Source organism: Fomitopsis serialis (assembly GCF_022376445.1).
Source record: "Fomitopsis serialis strain Sig1Antser10 chromosome Unknown B0H18scaffold_1, whole genome shotgun sequence".
Classification (NCBI taxonomy): domain Eukaryota; kingdom Fungi; phylum Basidiomycota; class Agaricomycetes; order Polyporales; family Fomitopsidaceae; genus Fomitopsis; species Fomitopsis serialis.
The window spans coordinates 292732-317188 of NW_025954961.1; the positions used below are offsets into that span (position 1 = coordinate 292732).

The 24457-nt window shown below is 58.2% G+C and overlaps 8 protein-coding genes across 8 annotated transcripts; 3 read left to right on the forward strand and 5 right to left on the reverse strand.

Annotated features, from left to right (window-relative positions):
* Positions 1 to 855, reverse strand: B0H18DRAFT_3271 (uncharacterized protein). The gene is made up of 4 exons (XM_048037592.1): positions 820 to 855; positions 528 to 762; positions 355 to 458; positions 1 to 288 (listed from the first exon to the last, which is right to left on the reverse strand). Exons 2-4 carry the CDS (start codon positions 727 to 729, stop codon positions 163 to 165), a joined length of 432 nt encoding a protein of 143 aa, XP_047900923.1. The 5' UTR covers positions 730 to 762; positions 820 to 855; the 3' UTR covers positions 1 to 162.
* Positions 856 to 2815: 1960 nt separating this feature from the next.
* Positions 2816 to 4513, reverse strand: B0H18DRAFT_1132762 (uncharacterized protein; the record flags this gene model as incomplete). The annotated part of the gene is made up of 4 exons (XM_048035567.1): positions 2816 to 3100; positions 3503 to 3598; positions 3668 to 3963; positions 4117 to 4513. The coding sequence occupies 4 exons, from the start codon at positions 4511 to 4513 to the stop codon at positions 3026 to 3028; spliced, it is 864 nt and encodes a 287-aa protein (XP_047900924.1). The 3' UTR covers positions 2816 to 3025.
* A 36-nt stretch (positions 4514 to 4549) lies between these two features.
* On the forward strand, positions 4550 to 5645 carry B0H18DRAFT_3366 (uncharacterized protein). Its single transcript, XM_048037654.1, has 2 exons — positions 4550 to 5056; positions 5139 to 5645. Exons 1-2 carry the CDS (start codon positions 4739 to 4741, stop codon positions 5547 to 5549), a joined length of 729 nt encoding a protein of 242 aa, XP_047900925.1. The 5' UTR covers positions 4550 to 4738; the 3' UTR covers positions 5550 to 5645.
* Positions 5646 to 7516: 1871 nt separating this feature from the next.
* B0H18DRAFT_3454 (uncharacterized protein) lies at positions 7517 to 8493 on the forward strand. Its single transcript, XM_048037679.1, has one exon. It carries the CDS (start codon positions 7667 to 7669, stop codon positions 8414 to 8416), a length of 750 nt encoding a protein of 249 aa, XP_047900926.1. The 5' UTR covers positions 7517 to 7666; the 3' UTR covers positions 8417 to 8493.
* A 725-nt stretch (positions 8494 to 9218) lies between these two features.
* Positions 9219 to 10798, reverse strand: B0H18DRAFT_866633 (uncharacterized protein; the record flags this gene model as incomplete). Its single annotated transcript, XM_048039795.1, has 2 exons — positions 9219 to 9601; positions 9664 to 10798. 2 exons carry the CDS (start codon positions 10796 to 10798, stop codon positions 9219 to 9221), a joined length of 1518 nt encoding a protein of 505 aa, XP_047900927.1.
* A 1088-nt stretch (positions 10799 to 11886) lies between these two features.
* On the reverse strand, positions 11887 to 13638 carry B0H18DRAFT_1112295 (uncharacterized protein; the record flags this gene model as incomplete). Its single annotated transcript, XM_048032794.1, has 6 exons — positions 11887 to 12015; positions 12076 to 12114; positions 12223 to 12491; positions 12627 to 12756; positions 12794 to 13014; positions 13587 to 13638. 6 exons carry the CDS (start codon positions 13636 to 13638, stop codon positions 11887 to 11889), a joined length of 840 nt encoding a protein of 279 aa, XP_047900928.1.
* Positions 13639 to 17856: 4218 nt separating this feature from the next.
* On the forward strand, positions 17857 to 21136 carry B0H18DRAFT_1080908 (uncharacterized protein; the record flags this gene model as incomplete). The annotated part of the gene is made up of 11 exons (XM_048031298.1): positions 17857 to 18151; positions 18196 to 18362; positions 18431 to 18707; positions 18758 to 18844; positions 18901 to 18963; positions 19011 to 19175; positions 19210 to 19277; positions 19321 to 19791; positions 19845 to 20015; positions 20073 to 20713; positions 20746 to 21136. 11 exons carry the CDS (start codon positions 17857 to 17859, stop codon positions 21134 to 21136), a joined length of 2796 nt encoding a protein of 931 aa, XP_047900929.1.
* Positions 21137 to 21267: 131 nt separating this feature from the next.
* Positions 21268 to 23887, reverse strand: B0H18DRAFT_1080888 (uncharacterized protein; the record flags this gene model as incomplete). The annotated part of the gene is made up of 11 exons (XM_048031295.1): positions 21268 to 21389; positions 21452 to 21572; positions 21596 to 21614; positions 21635 to 21826; positions 21862 to 22232; positions 22285 to 22779; positions 22827 to 22955; positions 22994 to 23009; positions 23069 to 23519; positions 23566 to 23636; positions 23781 to 23887. 11 exons carry the CDS (start codon positions 23885 to 23887, stop codon positions 21268 to 21270), a joined length of 2094 nt encoding a protein of 697 aa, XP_047900930.1.
* Positions 23888 to 24457: the final 570 nt, after the last annotated feature.

Below are 24457 nucleotides of genomic sequence, written 5' to 3' on the forward strand. Positions count from 1 at the left end.
CCTGAGGGAACGACGTTGAAGAGCACTCCGAGGAACCTAAACGCGTGGAGGAAAAGAAGAGAGAGGAAGAGAGAAATCGTCGACACAAGCATGCTTATAATCAAGAAGGACTACATATGGTGGTGAATGATGTTTCGCGCAGACCAGCCGTCTACCCAAGACTTACCGCAAATTTGACACTGCCGAACGTTCTCTCATTCGGACGGCAACATTGTACAGGAGAAGCTCGGCCAAAAGCAGATCGCTTGAGTTGGCGCAGATAAGATGGTGCGTGAACAAACGCCAGTACTGCAATGAAGAGCCGTAGCGAGACCGTCAGTGTGCGGCAAGACTGCAAGCAATTGATACTCTCACTTGGTGATATTTAGAGATGTGCGGGACTATCTGTAGGTGCATGTAGTGTTTGAGGTCGAATATACCAATGGCAATCGAGCTGACGGCAATGCCTAACATGAGTGCTGCAATCGGTGTTCCCGTACATCAGTCCGACTCGGTCCCAACCTAACCAAAGCCGTGAAGAAACCCACCTTTAGTGACTGGCGCATGCTCAAAGGACATGTCTGCAGTATGCTTCACTACACGCACGGCTTTCAACGAGCCCGTTGTATGGGTGTCGGAGAGGTATGTACTAGGACGCCGCGTCGGCGTGTTGACAGAGCACAAGCTGCGCCACAACGCCTGCAGTTCACGTGCCTGTCTGCGGTGGCGAGAAATACCCGTTTGGGCCATACCTACCCAACGACAAGGAAAGGAACGATTGTGCTGCCTGCTCATGAGTCCTGCATGAATCACAACATGCATCATTCGTCAACGCCTCACCAACGGGATCACCTCAACATCTGCACAGTTTGCGCGTCTTAACAGCAGCAAACGATGACCTCAAGCACTGCAAGTGGCTCTGCCAGTCTTCACGGAAAGTGGTACGCACAAGCATTCTGTATACATCGGCGTCCGCCCCCCCCCCGTGACCTGTCGCACTGCGTTGACTGCACAATGCGCTCGGCGGCTCATCTTGACAATGCCCTATGTTGACTGGCTCGCTACTAGACCCCAGCTCGGGTATTCGTACGTTCCCACATGTCTCTGACTCCTCCAGTGGACTCTGGTACGTCAGCATTAACCTGACACAAATTGTAGCCTAGGGATGTCAATGCGAAGGCTTGTGGACCAAAAGCCACCGGCAGCTGGGGTGAACGGTCAGTCCCCCACCATTTCTACGAAGGGTGGTTCACGAACTGAACCGCTCCGGCGTTACGATGGATTCGTACGAGCATACAACCCTAAACAGGGCGCCTGGAGATAACACGGCGGTAAGGCCGCTGGAGGAACGTCATCTAAGTAAGTTAGTACTAGAGGGCCCGCTCGCCGGTGCGCTTCATCCAAGTCGATATCCAGTCACGGGCGGACCAGAGTGGAATCGTCATTGCTGTCGGAGTGGGACAGTGCGGCTTCCATTGCTCTTGGCTGCACCACCGACACGATAATGCCGGAGAAGATATGAATGGGTCCTCGAGGTCTCACCCTGCTCGCCCCTTTCATGTGCATGTGAGCTTCGAGACGCAGCGGTCCAAACAATTCGCACGTTCGCCCCGTCGGCGTGCGGCATGATTCTGAAACTCTTCCCCAGGTGCGTCTCTTCGATGCGCCTTCCTGAAATGACCTCCGTGTGGCCCCCGTTTTGGAGGACACAGCCTCTGTGGCTGTCTATACCCGGAAGCGCATATTGCGCGGTTGAAACCCTACAGGCAGACTGAGACCGACGTTGGCGGGATCGTCGACCTCCTTATCGACCTGTCTAACGCTAGCCAGACCAATCGCGGATCCCCACCTAATACACGCAGACACGAAGTTGAGTATGATCGCACTCCGACCGTGTTCACCGCAATTGAAGTCCTTCGACCCATCGCAGAGCGCTCCGTAGCGTTAACGGCATTAGTCGCGTATTCGTCCGAATCGCCCACAACGACGTCGTCCCAGTCGCCCAAATTGGCGGCCCACTGCGCGTTCAATGCGACCGAGGCTGCTAACCTTACTTCGACCTCTTTTCAGTGACTAAACTCCCAGTTTGGAAGTGGATTGTCAATGGGGAGGTCGTTGAATAGGACCAAATCGTACCTGGCCCGATGACCAAAAGCCCTCTTCCGGCAACGCAGTAGTACGGTTCAGCCTTGGACTGCGCACGCAAAGCCCCCCGGTTCCTGGGACGGTTACAACCCCTTGTGACGCGCTTCGCATACTCTCCTGAATAGCTCCCGACCAGGTAGTTGTTTCACATCCGCTTGCCTGCCTCATTCGAACGCACAGTGCGCGCTGCCGATCTCCGTTTTATCTTCACAGTGATCAGGGTGTAACATCGCAGAGAGCCTAGTACCTGCCTACACGACGCGGCACCGAAGCCGCACATAATGTGTCAAACATCCCGCCTCGGTCGAACACATGCTGCGGGTCCGCGAAGCACGCCCTGCCTCGATCGCTCCGAGTCCGCGCCGGTTCCCACCAATATGCAAGAAGTGTACCGGCAGAAGCCTGCTACTCGAGCTGTAGCATAGACCTTACCGCACACCGGAGACCCCACAATGTCATGGGGCGCACACATTAGCCACAAGCCACACACAGGGCGAATTAGCTTTCCCCGTTCGATTATACCAGGGTAATCGTACTGTCAGTGTCAAGGCCAGGGGGATGCTCGTCTCCGGCCGTGCTGAACCGTCCACTGGACCAGTACTGTAATGGCAGTGTACATGCGCGGCCCAATCGCAACATCGCTCTGGCGTCTGGGCGAGTGGCTGTGGATCGTTTTCCCGGCGTTTCTATCCTTGAGCCTCAGCCCGGTAGACTGGACCGCGTCACTGCACGGATGCTAATCTTGACATGTCGAGTAGCGCATGCACGTTTCCTGCCCGATCATGACCTAGCGGCTGAGAGCTTAGGGGGCTGCTGTGCTGGGAGGCCAGTGCAATGTCCGCTGTCTCCGCCGACCCCTCTTTGCGCTGCACCAGATCATGGGTAGGTACGATGTCTTGCATCAATTGAACTGTGCGAGGTTTCGCATGTGTCTCAGCTTCGGACTATACGATGAGCCGCGCACGATACCATAGGTCTGAAACGATAATGATAGTGGGTACTGAACAGAGCGTTGGTGCATATTAGAGTATTTGAGCCATAGAAATACAGAAGACTTGTGTGATACACACGAGATGGGAGAACACCAGTGATATGAAGTCCTGTCCCGCAACACGAATAAGTCTACAATCGAACTTGTCCCAATGCCGGAACCTACTCGGACCCGCGAGACCTGCAAGTGTCTGAGAGCAACGCGCATGCACAAATCCCGAGCGAGCGAGAGACAGTCTGAGCCCGTCTGCCTGAGGATGCGCGGTTGCTAAATGTACACTCGGTCCTTCTCCTTCACCTCACTGGCGTACGCCGCCGCCGGAGAGAGACCTTCCTCCTCGTCCTTCCCCTCGTCCGTCGTTCGGGCGGTGCGTGAGCGAGCCAGCACCCGGCCGGCGGAGACGAGCCCCCGGATGCCCTGGGCGACCATCCGCGTGGTGATCCATTGCGCGAGCGACATGCCGGGGAGCAGATTCAGCAGATCCTGTGGATGAGATGGTGAGTTGCGTAAGACGCTTTTGTCGGGTGGCCAGAACAAGCAAGGTTCGCGCACCTTGATGTCCCAGAAGTCGCGGTGACGGGTAATCTTGCCTGCATCATTGAACGAGAGACGCGTGATGATCGGCAGCGAAAGGTGGAATATTGACGACGGAGGAGCTTGCGTGGACTGTCCCCTCGATATGTAGGACGGCTGGCGATGCAGCGGGGGATGAGGTATAGACAGCGAAAGGTCCGTGGTAGTGGACGGCAATGGGTGGCACGGCCCTGCGCTCGAGCGTCGGCGAGCAAGGAGACCAGGAAGGATGTCGATATGAAGGGTATGCTCCAAGATCGTGGTTTGATGGCCATCTGCAAGTAGCCTGGATCAGCAACGCCGCGATCGCTCGATCATAGACCACGTCCACGCCTCCGAGGTAGGCGACCGGGCAATTGACAGAGGTGCGCATCATAGTAGGATCGCACGCTCCACCTTCATCAACATGCAGATGCGCGATCACTCACCGTAGCTTTCGCTCTCCGACACGTCGGTGACCTCATTCCACATGCTCATCGCCTTGAACCACGAATCCTGCAGGCCAGCACCCCGCGAGATCCCGAACAAGCTGTGGAGCAGCGCGACCGGCTTCGGGATGTCCAGCTGTGCGAGGCGGCTCGAAAGCGCGTGGATGTCTGCGATGACGGAGCGAGATGTCGCGGTCACGACCGGGTTCTCGTAGGTCGCGTCGGGCTCGTAGAACCTCTCCACCGCGCTCCAGGACGGGACGGCCGGGCCATACACGAGATCACAGACCTCAACAGCAGTGGCGCGATGCGCGGCATAGGAGATGAGAGAAGTGCTTTCGGTGGGCCTAGAAGTACTGGATACAGGTACAGTCGGGAATGCTACAGAGTTGTTCATCTTGCGGTCATGGACGTAGCGAGCAAGCAGGATCGCATGCGCATGCCCGAACCGCGTCGACTCGCGGCGGAGCTGCTGCGCAAGGCCTGTGATTTCCAAGTGTCCAACGGGGTTAGGGTTACAGACGGTCACCACTACTTACCAGGTCGTCGTGATTTACCGTATACCCCGATGTTCCAACCCTCACCCACTCACCGCGGCCGCGTACACTAACAGAGAAGCAACATGGCGTGTCCAACGATAGCTCGTTATTCAAGCTCTGAAACTCGCGAAAGATGGTCCGTCGGTTCGATGTACACGCTCAGGGCGCAGGCTTCGTCAGTCAGTGTCGGACAGTGCAACCTCCGCATTCTCACCCCAGTTGCAATGCTGCTCGAGCTCTCCAAGGTCTGTCATCATTCGCGCAAAGCTCGGGAGCCTATCGACATTGACAAGATATACCTCCACCCGCCACTCGGAAACGCCGAAGACGACTTGCACCAGGGGCACTGTGAGACCGGCGCTGCCAGGTCATGTTATCCGCCAGGAGCTGGAGAAGCGCAGGTACGTAGGATTCGTACGACGTCTCCATTCTCGACCGCAGCTAATGCGTCGCAACCTCACACGTACGACGTGTCTCCACCAGGCAACAGACGGAACACCGACAGCAGACGCAGACGCCGTCGCACCAGACACATACGTCACCGCCAGCAGGAACGCCCGTGCCCTTCTCAGGCCGCGCGCGACTGGATGCAGCGAAGGCCGTGGTCCAGCGTACCTGCGGGAAGCTCGCACGCACGCCCCGTACCTGGGGCACACCGGGCTTCCTCGCCTTCCACGACCGTTCTACGTGGAGTGCGTGGGCCGCGGGGGCGAGGGAAGCCTGTGGCGTGAGGGAAGGTCGGAAGGCCACCGCGCGAGCACACGTCCGCTGTACGCCCGCGCCGGACAGCCACAATACCCCGCTAGAAGTTGGCGGGAACGGAGACACCCACGCGCGGTCGTGAACTGGCGCACACGCCCTACCTCGGGCCCGCACGCTATTGCGCTCGGGTAATACAGCATGCAGCGCGAACGAACTCGGGCGGGACAGGTTCCGAGGGCAGGACAAACGCAGCGCACAAAACGGACTAGCATCCTCTGCCAGCGACCGGTGCAACGCACGCTGACGCTTCCGGGGCGCAGTAGGCCACGGGTTCGGGCGAGGAAGGACAAGCGAGAACGCGACGCTTCCTGCGAGCCGGCCGAATGGATACGCTATTGTTGAACAAGGGGAAGCCGCTTCCGAGGGACGAAGGCCGCAGAGCGCGCGCGCCCACGGTATTCGCCGTCCACGTTCCCACCTCGTGCGTCGAAGGCGTCCACTGCCGTGTAGTAGCGAGCTGTCTGTGCGACGGAACCGGAAGGTGTCGTCCTCGTCGAGGCTCTCCCACAGGGGGCGCGACCGCACCTTTGCTGCGCCTTCGCTGCCGCATTTACGACCCTCCGCATTGGATCGGAGAGAATGGCTTCCTGACGCCCGGAGACCATAGCCCACTCACGTCCTATGGGATCGACACCATGGCGGAGAAGACGACATGGAGGGATATCCTCGGATGCGGCGAGACATTCGCTTGACCAATACAGTAGGATGCATCGTGTTATCTGTCAAGAGTGCTGGAGTTGATAGGTGGTGCAGCGAGCGCTGCTGGGGACACCCTGAGGGACGCACCGCCAGTTCTACGTCAGGGCATACAACGTCGGAGTGGTGGTTGGTACGCACCTTCCATACCAGCGGATGTCCTGTCGTAGATAGTGACGCTGTTCAGTAGCATGCTTTGATACCACAAGATTCGCTGTACATGGCTTAGATCTGAAACGTGCCCCGAGCCCCTGAACTGAGAGTATTGAACCTTCGTGTATGACAGACATTGACCGGATAGCTTATCCCTAAGCGTCATAGACACGGTAGTGTCGGCATGGATCTATACAGCGGTGTGTGCTTCTTCTGTACTTCGCACGGGCATACAGCCCTTGCCGGTGACGAGAAGACCCTGGTCAGCGAGCGAACGAAGGTTGGGTGACGTCCAGGAAGCAATGTCAATGAAGCCGCAGAGTCATGGCATCCGCCGAGAAGCAAGGGTATGGCCCACCCAGAGCCGCGTCCAGCGTAGGTTCGCGCGAGATAAGGGACGACAGAACTGCGCGAGCGTATCTACACAGGGCCCGTGCAGGCAGTCGGAAGATGCGCACAAGCGTCAGATCTCCATTGAGCGCGTTCGAGCTGCCTAGTTTGTCGCATCGTCGCGCATAGCGCGGGCCAGGTGATCAGCGCGGACGGACATGGGCCGCCTGCCAGCGCTGCTGGACGACCGATGCGCGCGGGGGCGTTGCGCAAGAAGCAGGCTCGACCTTCCCGACCCCGCTGGCTGACTGGGTGCGAAATGGATGCCGTAACTTACCGTGGTCCTCGTCAGCGGCCACAACGCTGTTGTGGCGCAGGGGGTGGGCAGACATGGATCCACGCATGGAAGGTGCACTTGCCATAGTGGTGCAGAAAAGAGGATTCAGGATGCGCCGTAGTCTCGGGGGTGCCAAACGTACACGTCAGGTGCGCTGTCGCGTTGTGACTTGTCTGTCAAACGCAATTGCCGGAAGAAACCCGTGTAACTGACTTGCCGGCAGTCCAGACAGAAGCTTCCGCTCTGTCCAGTTGTACTGTCGTCTCGGTGCTCGGTGGATAGCGCCGCTGTAGGCTTGCCGCTGTCGCGCGCGCACCCCAGCTTCGCCCCACGTTTGTCATTCGGGATGAGCCAGCCTCGACTCGAGAAGACACCCCGACACGTCCACACGTCCAGCCCAGGACAGCTGCGGCCGCGAATGGCACGACCCTGAGGCAAAAAAGGCCTAAGGAAAAGGAATTCTCCTTGCGATTCGAAGCCGGAGCATTCGGACGAAATTAAGCGTGGACGGCGCATGAAGCACCCGACGCTCGTCCGGAACTAAGAAATGGGGCCCTAAAGCGTGGATGGAGATAATTGAGATACGCACCACGGGAGTGTCCACTTGGGCCGTCGTCGTCCGCTCACTCGACACTGGGGACTCCACAGGGAGCCTTGGAGTTGGTAGGGTAGCACGGTGGTATTTTGGCGGCGCTCTGCGCCCGGGGTGGTCGCAAAGTCCGCCGCCGTACGTATGGACGAGCAATTTCAAGTGCTGAGCGTGGCAGGTACCGCCTACAAATTGCGCGAGCCAAGGGTGCACATGCGTGTCTGCGGCCGAGAGTCGAGACGTAGCCAAAACCGTCGTGCAGTCGTTCGGAAGCCAGCTGGCTCTTGCTGCTCACATGGCCGGGCGCGGCGACAAGGTACAGCGTACGTACGCATACCACTCGGGCGGCGAGCCCGCTACGGATATGGAGCCACGCAGAGGGGCAGCACGCAGGCTAAACGGGGCGCACTGTGCGCGGGAGCTCGAGAGGCACGCTTCCCATACGGTGCGGCGCGTCCGGGCGGCTTCCTCGTCCCGTCTTGGAAGCAGCGGACCACAGCGAGCGCGCGGCCCCGACGAGCACCCGTGCCACCCAATCGCCGCGCGTTCGATCTTCGTGCGTCGGGCTCCTCTGGGTGCCGCCACCACGCGGCACGGACACGTGCGGCGTACCGCGAACGTCGGGCAGCGCGTGCGCGACAGCGGCGGGCCGGCGACAGCTCGGCGCCGGGGACCTGTAGCTCGCCGGCGGGTGGGCTGGCGGGTGGCTGGTGGTGTGGCCGGTGCGCACCGCGACTGGGAGGGTGGCTGAGGAGGACGATAAGCGGGGGCCGTGTCGCGGAGGGATCTGAGAGCGCATCTGGCTGCGTCAGGCTATCGCGACGGGTCGATCACGCGGGACCCGCCCCGGGTGCACACGCGGTTCTCCTGCGCGTCGCGACGCGTCCAGGGTGAACGTTCTCCACCTCCTCCTCCCCAGCTCACCCTGTCCTCGTCGCGTGCTCCTTCGCCGCGCCGCGTCTCAGCGGTAGCGTGATGCGTGGCCTATTGCTCTGAAACAAGCACACTCGGACAGCCCCAGCCCCAGAACTTGTCTCACCACTACTCGTTACACGACTAGCAGCCGCCCTCGCCCAAGTGCCGACCGCTCCGGCAAATCATTCGCGCTTGCAGCTGACAGATAACGCGTCTTGCGCCAGCACTTCCGCGCGATTTGCACGGCCACGGGCATGATGTTTGGCTTCTTCTGCATTGTGTACTTCCTATACGCTACGATTACAGACGGAGGCATGCAAAGATGAGGGGAGCAGTGTACGACAGACGGTTGAATATATATAGAGCGCCACAGTCCAACCACACCGGGCACCGACAGCAGAGACGAGCACAGAGATATCCCGGACCAATAAGTAACAAAAATAAAAGAACACAAAGGCGACGGTGACTCCAAGAACCGGATGAGAGTGGAACACAACGATGCAATGCGGGGTGAATGATACAATGAGCGCCAGAGGCGAATGGGGTGGTCAGTACATAGCACCAGTCTTTTGGCCTTGCTTCTTCGTGATGACGTCCCACACACGTGTCTGTGTGCGTGCGCGTAAGGGTATGGCCGTTTTGAAGGTATCGGTCTCGCCCACAAAGCAGTGTACAGCGAGAGGCGGAGGCGGGGCGGCGAGCGGGCAGGAGGCGTGACGAATAGATAAGGCAACGGCACAGGACGGTGTCTCTAAGTCCAATAAAGAATAATGCAACGCGGTCAGCACACAGCCTTCCGCGCCTTGTCCTTCGGCGACAGGTCCACGGGCACAGGCTGCCAGCCGGTGACTTCGGGGATCGTGACGTCCCCTGGCCTCCGCTGCATGTCGTGCGGCGCAGGAAGCGAACCGCGCCGATAGTAATCGCCTTGCGGTTGGTTGCCCGGGTAGTACATGGGCGCTGTCGCGGCCTTGCGCGGGGTAGGTTGCTGCGAGCCGGGCTGAAGCGAAGCGATGTCGTTGAGCGGCGCGTTAGGCAGCCGAATGGCACCGTCTCGGCCAACCAACGGCGGAGATTGCGAATCCGAGTCACGCATCGGGTAGGGCTGTGCGGCGGGGGAACCCATAGACGACGACGGTGCAGATCCTGAGGAGTAGACGGAGACTACATGAACACCAGGAAATTCAACACCACCGAAGGTGCTTAGAAGGAGCGTCGAGACGTACCGTTATCGTCCCAGTCGCTCGACGCGCCGATGGACGAGCCACCCGACGAAGACACGGAAGACCGTCGCGGCATCTGCATGACAGGGCCCTCCATCTCGCCTTCTCGCGGCTCCTTCTTGACCATGGCCGGGATCTTCCCTGCTTTCGGGCTACCGCCGACAACCTTAGGCGCTTTCCGCGTCTTGCTGCCGGCGCGGAGCTCGTCGAATCGCAGAGGGCGCGGCCGCAGATGCGTGCGCTCGTACAAACCACACTTGTTGCAGACGATCTTGCCCGGATTGAGCGTCGACCGCCGCCAGCTCGGAGGCTCGGTGGTGTGGCAGTTGAAACATCGCCGCCTAAGGTACTGCGTCTCCTTCGAGGCAGCGTCGTCCGTGTGTTGAACGAGCATGCCGTTGTGCGGTGCGAGGCAGGGCATCGGGTGCATTCCTGTTGACCCTGGCCGGTAGGAGGTCTGCGAGGGGACGATCACAGGCGTATGGTCCTCCGTCTTGATGCCGTCCAAGTGGTGGAAGTCGTGATAGGGCGGGTGTGGCGAGGGGACGGTGTGCGCAAAGGGCTCGTCCATCACGTGTGGAAGCGATTCGCACATGGCAAGGTGTGGCGAATTGTCCATGGACAGCGGCTCGCTGTAGACCGTACTCGGACGCGAACCGTACGGGCTGCTCGTGACGGAGTCGTGGTCGCTGCCCATGAACGGCGGTGGCGGGGTATACATCATCTCGGCGCGGTCCTGGCGAACGTACGGGAAGGTGTTGCGGCGCTGCATCGCGACGTCGTGCGCGTGGCGCATTCCGTGCCCGAGTGGCGCGTCGATGTGTGCGGACTGAGGCATACCAGACCAGTGGGCGTGGTGGGACTGCTGGCGGAGGCGGTGGTCGACGTACTGCTCGTGTTGGAAGTGGTGGTGGTGCTCCGGCATGTCGGGCTCGTACAACTCGTCCAGGAGCGAGCCGCGGGAGCCGGGCGGGTTGTAGGAGCCGGGATAGGGCGCGGACCACATGTGGGCGGCCTCGAGAGTGTGCGACTCGGGAGGGATGCCGTTCTCGTCGTGGTTGGGGTCGAAGATGTAGCGGGGCGGGGCGAGATCCATGGAGGACTTGTAGTTGGGTGGCGACTGGAAGGGGGGATGCATGTCGCCGTCGAAGATGTGGGGGGAGGGCGTGCGGGGGGTGGACGCGTCTGAGTAGGAGGTGCAGTCGAAGAGTAGGGGTTCCATGGACGGGGCGGGGGCGGGGCGGGCGTTGGGCGACACGATGGCTGTAGGGAAGCAGCAGCGCGTGTCCGCAAAGGGGCAAAGGTCGACGATTCGACGGCAGAGAAGGCGTTCTGGTTTTGAGCAGCATGCCCGCCAGCGTGGTTCCGGGGTCCCGACATCCTGTGCACGCAGCCGAGAATGGTCTAGCGGCCACTCTCTCGACCCACTCCCTCGGTGCCCACGGTGGCTCTCGGACAAACACAACCGAGCCTCGCGCGGACTTGGAAGAATCGCAGGCACGCTAACGCCTACTGCGCCCGTCTGCACGGCGCACCTCCCTCGTCTGCCCTTCTGCAGCGTCCATGGCTGCAGTGCGCCGCGGCGGGGTCCTCTGCAGCCCACCGCACGGCACTGCACACCGCCCTGCCCGTGTGCCGCTTCCCAGGTGGGCAGGCCATCCTCCGCCAGTGCGGCACCGCTGTCAACGTCACGCCTCCCACGGACTTCGTATTTCGTGACCCTAGTTACGCCCAATTTCCAATATCCAATGTCCATTTTCGCCCGTCCTGCGCGATACACCGTCTGGCTGCCTAATCGGGAGCCCCTCCAGTTCCGAACTGAGCCAGTCCCTCATCTCGCACATGGATCTCCAGTCCGATTCAAAGACCCGCCGAAGATCTTCGGCCTCCGCCGCTCGCCCGGCGTCTCTCCATAGCGACCTGGGCTGAACCCGTTCGGTGTCTCTACTCGCTCAGCCAATCCATGTACACTCGCTCCTCCATTCAGTCCTCCACGGCGCTCCTCTGCTCCCTTCTCCCGGCTCACGCGCCTCCTCCCTGTTCGTGCCTTCATACCGCAGGGCGACCTCCTTCCGCTGTCTGCACACCACCGCACCGCACAGCCCGTCCAAGCTGCCACCGCACACTGCACCCCGCTTCCACAGCGCTCGCGGCCCCATTACGCCATACAGCACGCCCTTCCTCTGTTTCACTTCCTCGAGCGCACCATTGTGGCGAAGCTCTCCATTATTTCTTCCTTCCTTTCCGCCCAGCGTTCGCAGCGCCCATACCCCCCTTCTTCATCGTCGCTAGGCAATCGCTGCAGTACCAGCTCTCGGGAAGCGGCGACTTCAGGTGGACACAATCCAGATGGAACTGTATAATCCAATACCGTCAGCACGCGGAGCCTGCCGTCAATGACGGACAGCCACTCACCCATTGGTAGCGGCAATTGGGATTGTCGCAAGCAATCATCTAAAAAGTACCATAACGCCGTGCGACGCGCAGAATCAGCAAGCGAATTCCCTCCAAGGACGAGGCCTCGCCGGACCCTCGCCCCCGGGCGCTCCGGGTGGTACGCACCTCGCCGTAAGACATCCTTTGGCAAATGCAGTATATTTCTTTATCCTCTGCGTCCCCGCCTTCTTCCATCTCGAGATCGTCTTCGCCCTCTGCGTCTTCGTCCGCGTCCAGCCCGGCGGATGCCGTGACTCGGCGCGAACGCGCAGGGGACTGTCGGGTCTGCTGCGACGCCCTCGACCGCTGGCCTGCGCCGTAGGCGCTCGCTGGCATGGGTGCTGGGCTCGGCAGCTTGATGCTTCCCGCCGAAGCGGCTGTGGCTATTCTCCGTTCTATTGTACGTACGATGGAGCGTAACGTCAGCGGGGCACGTCGGGACCCAGCACAAAATGGTCATATCGCATCGGCAAACAAAGCATTACAAATGAGCGACTGTGACTCGCGAAGGAGCAGTCTGGGATACGCACTCTTTTGCGGTGGTGCTACGCTGGCCGAAGGCGCGGGCGGCGGCGCCTCAGGGATGGCAATGGCGTTGCGCAAACTCTCGGTGATTCGTTCTGCGGGATTTCGCGAACCTTGGCCGAGGGAGTAGCTCGCCTGAATCTCAGGGCGGGTTCGCCTTGCAAGACAGCACCTTGCTGAGGTCATGGTCCAGCCTGGCCCTCGCCCGCTGTATGAGTTGTACCATCCGTTCCGCCAAGGCGATCTTCTCTGCGGCCAGTTGGTCGATTTCGGCATACTGAGCGGAGATGTTTTGAGGAATTGCGCCATCTTTCGGTGCGAGCGGTTGCCCCGGATTCTTGAGCGAGTGTCGTACATACTTGCCACCTTCCTTCTGTATCTCCTGCTGCAGCTCTGTGGTGCGTAGGTCATACGTCCGGTATGATGCACGATGGTGTCAAGCACAGCATGCAGATCAGGTACGCGATAGCATGGTGTCGTTTCATGGGTTTCAAGCAGGAAGAAGCGTCGGGACCACGAGTTATGCGAATTGATGCAGAGAGCCAGTTATCAGCTAATGCCCTTCGGGGCTGAACAGAGCCAAGGCGATTCAACTGACCTTGTGTGCGCACTTCGCGCTGTCTTATCTCTGCAAGCAAATGTTGTGTCTCGGCTGGGAGATTGTCCAAACCTGTAGACCAGGGAGAAGGCGTTAGCGTGGGCACGTTCGCGGGAGGTAAATTAAATTATCGAGGTGCGGCCGCGTTCGCGTACGAGTGGAATGGTTCAGCGACGCCGCCACCACACCCGATCGACGACGCGTCGGTGGCGGCGTGACAGAATACGCTATCAACAGTGCCGTAGGGGAGATCTCATTTTGCATCTGCGCGTAGCACCACCCTGATCAAATGTCGCCACCGCCCATGTGATCGAGCAAGACGTGGCCAGGACGAGACCTGAGCAGCGCATCGAACCATGAGACTTACTGGAAATGTACTCCGCCGCTATGGTGGCGGCTTCCTCCAAATTAGCGTTCATAGTGCGCCGGGTGTGCCTCTGTGTGGGTGGCGATAGCAACGAAGAAGGCCAGGAAGACGAGCACTTCGGGACGAAGCCGGCGGAAGGAGGATGATGGTGGCAAGAGAGACAGTTACGAAAGCGGCAATTGCGTCAATCTTGGGCCGGAGCTTGAAATGGCTAAGGCGCAGAAGCCTCCTTGTATATGGGCGCCTACGGTTATCAAGCCACAGTTTGCAGCCCGATGAGGTGATGCCTCGTGGCTGTCCTTTTAAATCCGTCGCGCAAACAGATGACGTAAAACACGGTTCCTCCTCTGAAGTGAAGTCCCCGGGGTCCAGGCGTTTGGTAGCGGCGCGGCGAGCTTCCCGTTGCTCGCAGGTCCCGTGGATGGCGTTGTCGCTCACTTGGACACCCCACAACCCATACTACGTATGGGGGACTCAAAGAAGAGCTGGTTGGCACGTAGATACGTGCTGCATTGTATGCAAAATACGATTTGCCGTTCAGCCGCCTAGTAACATTGGAGCAGCGAGTTAACGGGAAGCTCGATGTTCGCTTGACCACACAAGACCAATCAGAAGCGCGAGGCCCCAACATGTGCGAGAGGCCGGCCGTCCCAAAGTCATCCCGATTTATATTGCATTCCTTGTGCGTTCCCGCCTCAGTGGTACTCATTGTTGGTTCATAGCCACCCAATTCTGGAATGTCAAGGAAGGACGAGCCGCCTGAACACTTACGGTCTAAAGTACATTATCACAGGTCTACAGCGCACGTGTAATTCGCGCACATGCAGTCGCCGGCTTGTCACTCGTCGCAAGGTCACAATACATAGTAGTGCATCTCCTTTCTCTGACCTTCGCGATTATACTTAGCATTGCAGGATGACTCAAAGGAGAAAGAAAGCCTGTCATTGTTGACGTCCAGACCCTACTCAGGGCGCCGCGGGAGTGCGACGTACCGCTTGTCACCATCTCGTCCTTAAGGGGTTGACGAACACGCACACGGTATTTCTGGTGCGTTCCAATTGATCACCGGATGCCGTCACTCGGCTTTGAGCGGTATGCTATCATAAGGCTGGCTAGAACATCGCTCACCCATGTACGACCGACGTACGGCAATAACGCCACCGCAGTGCTTCTCCCGTCATATTGTCGATGTAAGCTGGTGTACGACCAGTACCCACGCGATCCAAACGGACAGATACCGGCGGCCCATAGGAAGAGGGTCTTCCTTTCCATTTCCCCCGTCGGCCCTGAGGGGGGATGACGCATTGTGAGCAGCCTATCACATAACGAATATTCCAACTCGAAGCTGACCTTTGCAATGTCCCATAGCAGCCCAAATTGTAATAGCGGTACGTCGGGCAGCTGACTCTTACTCAGCAAAGTGACTAGTCCAGCGATCAGCGCATTCTGTACCTAGCCGAGCAAAAGAAGGGGGGAGGCATGCATACAGTATCCAACGGCCACTCACCTTTTCGCAAAATTGCTGCATTGAGTTCATTATGCAAATTCGCTTGGAACGGCCCCGGGATATTAGAAATCTTGATTCCAGACTGCACGCATGTGCCGTACTTACCATAGGATTGATGGTGAGACTTGAAGATGTCGACATCAACTCGTTGCACAGTCATGACTGGTTAGCTGCAGGATAATCACAACCACCATATACGTGTGATCGAAGTTGGATCGAAGTGGCGTGTATAATTCGCCCCCAAGCTACCATTGGCCACGACGTGCATCGCGGAGCGGCCGATGGACCCGGTGCGTCGAGTGAGCACCACTGGATGCTCCCGAGACGAAACATAGTACAGCAAGGATATCTCCATGATATCTGGCTAAGTACGCTTGCCTGTTCCTGGCTAAAGTGTTGCTTCTCGCGACCCCTGCAAGATCGCCTTCTTCGCTTCTACTAATCCACGTCTGGAGTCTGGACTGGGATTGCCCTGTGGGGTGTCTTGCTCCCACACTGACAGGCCTCTACTAAGAGAATGCTTGCCGAGCGCAGTTTCGGGACATGAAACACGAAAGGAGCTTATCTCGGGGTCTCCGTCAACGGTGCCACGGTGCTACGTTGTGGCGTCCCGCTTCGCCACACAGGAAGCCCTGACTGTACGGACCTACCACCGCGGACATGAGTCTTAACAAACAGTAATGCCATGCACTTACCATATAATGGACAAGCTGCGGATCGTCATCCTCCTTGGACATCCATCCCGAGTCCCAGACGGACGATTGGCCGTCCTTGGGAAGGCGCTAACGTCAATCACCAACCCAACAGCGAGACGAAGACGGGAGGATATCTGTGAATCCGTGGCTCCTGCGGAAGCTGTTGACAGCCTGGACCTCTACACTTGGGGATGATCGACAGAGTGGCACATACTTACTCACCAGCATCCTAGCATCGCTACCGGGTTCATGCGGGCTGCACGGTCGGGACCATATCGACAGACAGTCCGAGCCCCGTCGGTAGCCGAAGCAAGGCGGCACCGACATGCAATACATTGTGCAGCTGGCGTTTGGGACACGCAGCACATGGATGTCCGTGAGACCCACATGTCCATGGATGCACCCCCTGGGCGACGTGCCCGTAGAAGCCACTTGCGGCGAGGCTGTGTGCACGCCCACGGCCACACTGCAATCCGGCAATATGCTTCGGAGGATGAGAGCCGCTCCATACCACTACCTGTCAATCTGTCAGAGCGATTGACTAATGCAGCATAGGTGTCATCACGATCGGGATGGCCTGGCAGCTGAGCTTTGGCTGAGCTGGCCCATCTGCATGCCAAACCTACTATTTTGAAAACTCTGAAGACGCATTCACGTCCTTGGACCACCTTCGTATTGATAGGATGTAGGGCTGTGTACCATAATGTTATTTGACAGAGAAGGTACGTCGACGAAAGCAGTACCAGCTGCCCTATGGCGACAACTGACATGATTTCGTGAGCAGAGGTTCCGGAAGAACGGGCAAGAGCCTTCCGCACTCGTCAAGGCCGACAACGAATTGTTTTGGCTCGTGATGCAGGATACAGAGCTGACTCCGTTGGCGCTCAATCTATAAGCAGTGTATTTCATGTTGTCGACGGTGTAACGCCATAGGACACACAGATCCTCAGTATACCATGTGGATCACCCTAGAAATGGAGAGCAGCCGTATCCTCCGGCATGAGATTGTCAACACTCCGCATGTCAAGCACGCCTCGATTTTGAGAGTACGCTCCTTTCTCGCAGGAACGACGAGGGGTGATCAGCGTGTGGCAACTCCGCTACAGCATGAACCCCGGTCGTGCGACCGTCGCACAGAGCAACGTCGTATGCATAGATTTGACACGCAAGGCGACAACGACTTTGGCAGCGGCACAAAGATGTTGTCAAGACTTCCGAAGCAACGAGGAAAGGGATATGGTATAGCCATGTGCGAGAAAATTTGCGACTGAGATTTCAGCGAGGGCAAAGACGACGTACCTGTCAGGGAGGGACAAGGTTGACACGCTGCGAGCGGTCCGGTAGCTCACGAAAAAGCCTGCAATGTACGTTGCATACGATGTTGACCACGGACGCCAAGTGATCCGAGTACCTGAGCAGCTTCTTGATTCAAGAATCGAGTCGCCGAGACTGATTAGTCCTACAGCAGCAATTGCATACCGCATCTCATCGAGACTGGGATCTAAGGCGACTTCGTTGCGTCAGCTTGCCATCGTCCAACAAAGAGGGTACAGTCGCTGAGTACCAGAAGAACGCTTAGCTTAGCCACGGTGGGAAACGACCCATCTCCCACATAGCCCTTAGGTCTATTACCAGGTCCTGAACAGATCAAGGTCCCAAGATGTATGACGTTCATCAAGCACTAGAGAAGCAGCCTGTGCACTGCACTTATGCACCGCTGTTCAGCGAGATGCCTAGCACCGTATGCGCAAGGCCAGTCATGGAGCAGCGGGTCCTCGAATTCGAGAGCCAACTGAATGCACCTGCCAGTAAGGAGAGGAGATGTAGCGGAGGGCCGACGCGGAGGCGAAGGTTTGAACACTGAGTAACTCAGTAAGTTCTCGCTGGAGGGGCAAGGAGTGCATCACGTGGGACGGCCGCCCGCGAGCGCGGTGGGAGGGCGAGCTGGGAGCAGGAAAACATTCGCTCGTCTTCGTCGCCTCGAGGCATGCCTGGCGCCGCGCTCCGGAACGGCGACATCCTCTGAACCTGCTCTCGGGCTGAGCGAACCTCTTTCACGGCTTCCGTCATGTCCAGCTCACGCGGTCTCCTCGCTTGCTTTCTTTCTCGCGTGCTCTTGCTTCTCTGTCTCTGTCTCATACGCGTGCCCTCATCCTATGCTCAGCCAGCCCAGTTGCAATATGAGGATTGCTACTACCAGAGCAATACTAGCCTCAAGTTCGACATCTCTACCGTCTATGCGCAAGTCCTCGATGAAGCGAACTCGGAGGGAAAGTACCTCAACTTCACGGTACTTGGGGAGACACCGAAGTCGGTCATGAAGTCGTCTAATCCCAACGGGAACTCGTCTGGCGCGGTCGCTAGTAAGCATCCAGTACTGATAGACACACTGCGCGTAATTCTGAAGATTGGACAGCGACCCTGTTCACTGTCGCGGAGGAGCTAACGTTCCAGGTGTGGAACAACAATTCGTTCTTCTGCTCAACCCTACGACCTCCCACGGATCTACTGGGCAATACTACGGAAGGAGGTTATTGTCCATTCTCGCCAGGACCCTTCGCGTTCTCTACCACTGTCCGGTTGCCAACCGACTATGAACTGGCGACCTTTCAAACTCGCCTATACGCGCTAGATCCTGACAGAACTTATTGTTCTGTATGAATCTCAACACTACACTCTTGGATCCCGGTGCTATGGGCAGCGTATACGGTCATGCGTCCATCGTCTTCTGGGTAACAGTTGCGTTGGCAATTGGATACTGGGTCGCAGTCGGCATCGCGAGATTGGTATCCGCTTGGGGTAGGGGTTCCACCAGGATGGGCACAGGCTTGTGGGCCCGGGTTGAGAGTGCCGGGTTCATTCTCGCTAGCGCCATTAGCGGCGAGCGTTTGGCCAATTCTCCGGCACTCATGAGATACTGTGAGTTTCTGCGTTGCTGCGATCGCATATGTCTGCTCATGTATGTCAAGGTACACCCTCTTTGCGAGATATCATATTTCATACGCAGTGGTGTGCGGCGCTTGCAATGGTTGCCGTCGAATGGCCGGCCTTCGTTTGTATGTAGCGGTTATCTACTCAAGTCATGGTTTAGTCTGGCTGACATATGTCACAGACCCCCTTCTAGCGCAGACGGCCTGGTCTACGTTGACATTCAGTATGGGCGTCCTTGTAGAACGTAGTGCTGTACTGATCAAGCAAATGTAGACATCACGCTCGCGCAAGGCTCGACGGGTTCTCAGTCTCGCTGGCACCCCTTGACAGTACAGGCGTACGACCCCCCGTCCAACTTTGCCGCACAATTGAACAACGCGTCTTCGCCTCTGTACATTGATGCCGATGCGCCGAACGTCATCTTCGTGCTGCCGGACGATGCTACCCAGGCATCTCGTCGTTTGCATGGACCGTTGGCATCCGGCCTCAGATTTGTTTGGCATGTGCCTCGTCCTGTTCTTGGCAATTTTGGCTGGTACAGTCGCGCTGAGCATGCTGGTATGGGGGATCGATTGGATGGCCTCTCTGACGTTCAACGGAGGATCCCAATCAGCGGTTGACCGGCTCTCGGAGCCCTCGATATTCAGCCGGGAGCAAGGACCTGCTTGAAGGCGTCGGTCAAGGCGCGGACGAGCGATCGTTGAACAGCCACTTCCTATTGCGTTCGACTACGTTTTTCCCTGCCGGTCGACGATGGTGGCGACTCAAGAGCGGGTTCGTGACGTACCACAGCAATGTCCTGCACGGCAATCTAGTCCGTATCCTCATCTGGTTCCACCTCCCCGTCACGATCTTCTCCTGCTACCAAATGACCCTCGGACGCGAGACTGCATCTCTCGGATCTATCATCCTTGCTGCCATTTCCTTCGCCATCTTCTCCGTACTACTCCCTATCTTCCTTGTGGTCCGACTAACGCTCACCAACACCACGAAACTCTATGATGAAACATGGACACTCCTATCGCTCGGACCTCTCTATAACCATTATAGGCACGGTTCGCAGCTCTTCGCTGTCTCCTCTTCGCCACAAACATCGCGTTCGGGGTTACCATTGGATGTGGCCAGAGGAGTGGTACCGCTCAAGCCATCATCATCCTCGTTGTTGAGGTAGCGTCTGCGCTTGGCACTAGCGTGTGGCTACCTTGGGGTCAAGGCGCCAGCATGGGTCTCATCAGCTTCCTGTTCTGCGTTGCGAGAATAGTCATTGCTGTGCTACTGGTCATCCTGACGCCTATAGTGAGTACTCCTATGTTTCATCTCTCACATAAGCTCTGAAGTCCGCTATCTGCGTAGGTCTCTGTCGAAGCAGGTGCCGCACAATGGATCGCATATGCCATTCTGTGCATACTCGCGCTGATCTATCTGGCACTCCTACTCATGCTGATAGTGAAGATTGTCGAGGGCGTCATCCGGATCATTGGCGGCGTGGGCTTCCACAGAAGCAAACATGTCGTTGACAGTGGGTTGCTCGGGACGCTCGGCTTACTAGGCTGCTGCGGGTCTCGGAGGCCTTACCAGCGCAGGCCCCAAGTTGCCAAGCAACCCTCCACCATTCCATTAACGAAGCCGAGCCCGCCTTACAGAGACGCCACGCCGACGCCATCGGGTCCCCCATCAGTGCTGCGACCGGAGCACGCCCTGCAACCGTACAAGGAAGAGAGCGACGACGAAACAGGGTTCATCATGGGTGCTTGGCAGCCTTTCCCAGGACCTGGCTATAGCCCGGTCGATGACGTCCCTCGGTCGCCAGAGCAGTCGAAGTCGTCTTCTGGCTTCGCCCGGGTCGGTGGTGGTCGGGCGCACTTCGAGTCGCCGTACGCGATTCGGCCGGGCTCTGACCAAGCATTCCCGTCGACTGAGCGTGCCGAACGACAAGCGCCTTCCAGCAGTTTGGCACAGAGCTCGACAATAGAGTATTCGCCGCCACCTACGCCGTCGGTCGGAAGCGGACCTGGTCCCAAGAAAGCGGATGTCAATTACCTCCCTGCGGGCGCTGCACCCCCGCACACATCCGGACGAAGTCGCAGACAGCTATCATTGAGGACGCATCCGCCCTTGCGAACCTCCGATCGCAAGGTGCCGCTGCCGTCCCCTCTGAAGCAGTGGACACAGCAGAGGATTCGACACCGAAGAAGCGTTGGTTCAACAGGCGCAAGAGTCGGCGTATGAGCGAAGGTGATCTCATGTCGATGTCCGAACCGCCGGCTCAGGACACCGGCCGTTCCTTCGTCGTGGTCAGGAAGCAGAGGCCAGGTGTGCCACCCAGGGATGGGTCGAGTTCATCGAATCCGCGCGTGAAGGGGAGCCAGAACGAAAATCCTTTAGTGTTCTCCGCGGACCAGGATCATAGAGGATAGTTCACGTCTTCGCACACGATCTACACCCCTTATTATATTGATCTTTTAAATAGCGGACTATTTGTAGTGTATGCATGGGGTTGTACACATGGGACTTCGTATGTCTGGTCCGTAGCTAGTCCAGCATGTACTTATACATAATCGTCATCTTCGTCCTCGTGCACTGCTCCGGTACCACCTACCCAGAAGACCCGCCAATCCTCGAGGCCCTTCCGCACCCAGCCGTATATGCCCTGGTGTGCACGCACTCTGTCTGCGAGGGTCTGTTCAGACCATCCACTCTCGGCGGAATCATGGCTCGCGACAGAGAGGAACGCGTCAGGGCGTAGTATGGTCGACTCCAGCGACCGCCGACACAGAGATACCCAGTATCACCACCGATGTCTACTGATGCCCGTATCGGCTCATCGTCCCGCTTCTTTCCCTTGCGTTCTGCCTGGAGCACGAGGAAAGCGGAACTTCCTGGACCTCGATACCACTTTCACCGAATGCAACTACTTGCAGGAAGGCGGCGGTCCGTTCTCGTCCCGCGAAGGCATGCATACTCTGCAGCTGACGTCGGTCGGCTGGGAAGACCACACGAGGACACGGTATGGTGGTACGGCGGAGACGCTTGGAGGTAGTGGGTGCGGCACGACATGGGAGATCCTCCCGCGCGTAAGGACATACATGCTCGGAGCCAGCGGCCGACTTGTCCCCAAAGCAGGAGGCATGTTGAACTTCACCGGGGCCACCCAAAGCCTTTGTGTTCTTTAGCGAAGCCTCGTCCGTCCCATGAAGCCCGTGACCTGCGCCCAGGCGACATCGTGTTGGCGTTGAGCAGGTGCAGTCCCCCGCTCTCCTCGTACAAGTCGACCTCTCCGACGGCCGAGTCGGCGATACGAATGAGCCCCGCTTTCTTCTCGAAGATGACGAAGAGGCTGAGCTGAGTGGGATATCGATAGCTGTCAGGGCCTAAGGAGGCTATCCGCGAGTGTCGATCTCGCGAAACACCAGATTTGCGCGGGGAAACGTCCGATGCGCTGCGGGACATGGAGTCGAGCACGGACTGCTGGACAAAAGATATGCTTCTTGCTGTCAGAGGTGTGTAAAACTCCTGTACATACGCGTTAGCGTGCGGGCAGAGGAACCAAAGTGAGATAACGGACCTTGACTAGGTGGAATGCTCGTTCACCTTTCGGTGCTTCGTACAGGAAGATATTGGATTTGGTCGCCACAGCGAGTAGTACACCGCCTCTGGTACGCTGATTTTCATTGCGGTAATACTCGTAGAAGAGCACTGAGGTATTGTGCAAGCGGGAGCCAGGGGACGCAAGCGGGGTATAGTGAGCGGCCCAAAGCAGCGGGAGATCATGCATGTCGTCCATGGCGTCCCAAGAAGACCGCGAATCATCCGAGTCGGCCCGCTCCTCAGAAGGCCGTGGTGGGAGGCGTTTTGAGTACATGGGCGCATTTGCGAGGTCCGAGTAGGATGCTTGAGGTTCGACGGAAGAGTCTGGAGGGGTTTGCGGCTGCGCGATGGGCGACTCGATCACTAGGCTCCGGAGGCCCTTCGTCAGGCTGCTTTGTTGTCTGTGTCTCTTGGACAGTCCGTGTTTTCCAGAGCCATAGCCTGCCTGTCGCAGGTTCAATGTGTGCTGACCCTGTATACTGTTAGATGCATATCAATTTGCGGTGCATGGACGCTCACCTTTTGAGCAATTGCCCATTTGGCTATACTGACTAGGCTAGCGAGGTTATACATCCGGAGTGTTCGTATCCCCTCCTGTTCTTTCGAAGTCTCGTCCGGTACGGGACCTACGAGGGCAAGCACAACGCCCTGGGAGTCCCTTGACCCGTACTTTCCATCTCCAGCACGGACATCTGGTACACTCTAGCAGACAGCAGGCTCTCAGTAATTGTTGGAACAAACAGACAGTTGCGCGTGCGTACATCTCGCCCTCCCATATCGGCCTCACCTCCGCATCCGTCGGGCCTTTCTCCGTGAGTCCATCATCCGACCATTCACGCGGGAACATGTCGAGGACGGAGAGACCCCTTTCATGGCCAATCAGCAGTATCTGGTCGTTCAGCAGTGGAAGGAGACATCGTATGGCGGTGGTGGTGTGAGGGAGGAAGCGAGACCCGAACTGGTATAGCTTCAGCCGTGAAGGAGACAGAATCTCCGGGATAAGTGTCACGGGTGGCGAAGGTTCAGGGAGAAGACTAGGCGTCTTGTTTGGTGGAAGCGTGGTCGAGGAGGAGCCAGAGGCGGAGAGGTCGGTCTCGATGTGTAGACGGGGCGTAGGTGGAAGAGGTCGTGAAGACCGGGCTGCGTTCGAAGCCGTCGAGCCCGGTGCTGGAGGCAAAGGCTCTGCTTGCCGTGCGTCGATCTGCCGGGGAACTCAATGCACTGCAGACGACTCAAGAAGACGGCGAAGGACTCACACCTTCTCCCCACCCTCTTGCCCTCCGCCGCTGCAGATCCTCCGCGGTGGTATCCGCGTATCGCTCGGCAGCTCTGCAGGGACGTCTCAATCAAACTCTCGCGGGCGGACAGTGAGAACACAGGCGTACCTCTTCTCTATCCATTGCCTCCATCGCCCAAACCTACAGCAATGGCTCAGTCCTCGCCACTGGCGCCGAGCGGCACACTACCACTCACCTGGAGTTCGGGCCATGTTGCACGGCGAGATCATCGTATGTAGGCAGATCGCCGCTGCCCTGCTCGTCGCGTTCCGGGAAGTCTGGTGGCGGTTGGGCATCGTTCATGGTGGACGATAGCAGGTGAATGCAGCCCGAATGCAGTCAATAGCACGCCTAGCAACCGTGCCCCCAAATTTCAAAGGCCAGCGTCGATCACTAGAATAACACCCAGGCTTTACATCTATAGCAGTCCCTCAATTCATGGGTACAGCCGGGCTTTCCTGACCGGGTAACATCAAGGAAGCATCACGAGGCGGTGTTCCGCCCACAGCGTCTGTAAGTACAGATGAGAGACAAGAGACGGTGCGAATTCATTCGACAGCGAGAGCAATACACAAAGCATGTACAGTAGCGACGTGAACGTGTGATTCTACAGTATGTCCGTCCTGGAGACGCGCAGTGGTCCGCCGATCTGCCAGTCCACGCAGTGCGCAGGACCACCGGTGCGCTCACCAAATGCCAGGCCTGTCCACGTCGCCACAGCGCCAACAGCTACTCCCGCACCTGTGCAAGCAACCAGTGCAGGGAACCCCCCTCTCTGCGCCTGCTGATCGCACGCCTCATCCACCGCCTTCGTCTGCGTAGCCCCGATACGCCCAACGTGCCGCACGAGCTGCGCATCCTTCCCAATAGCCA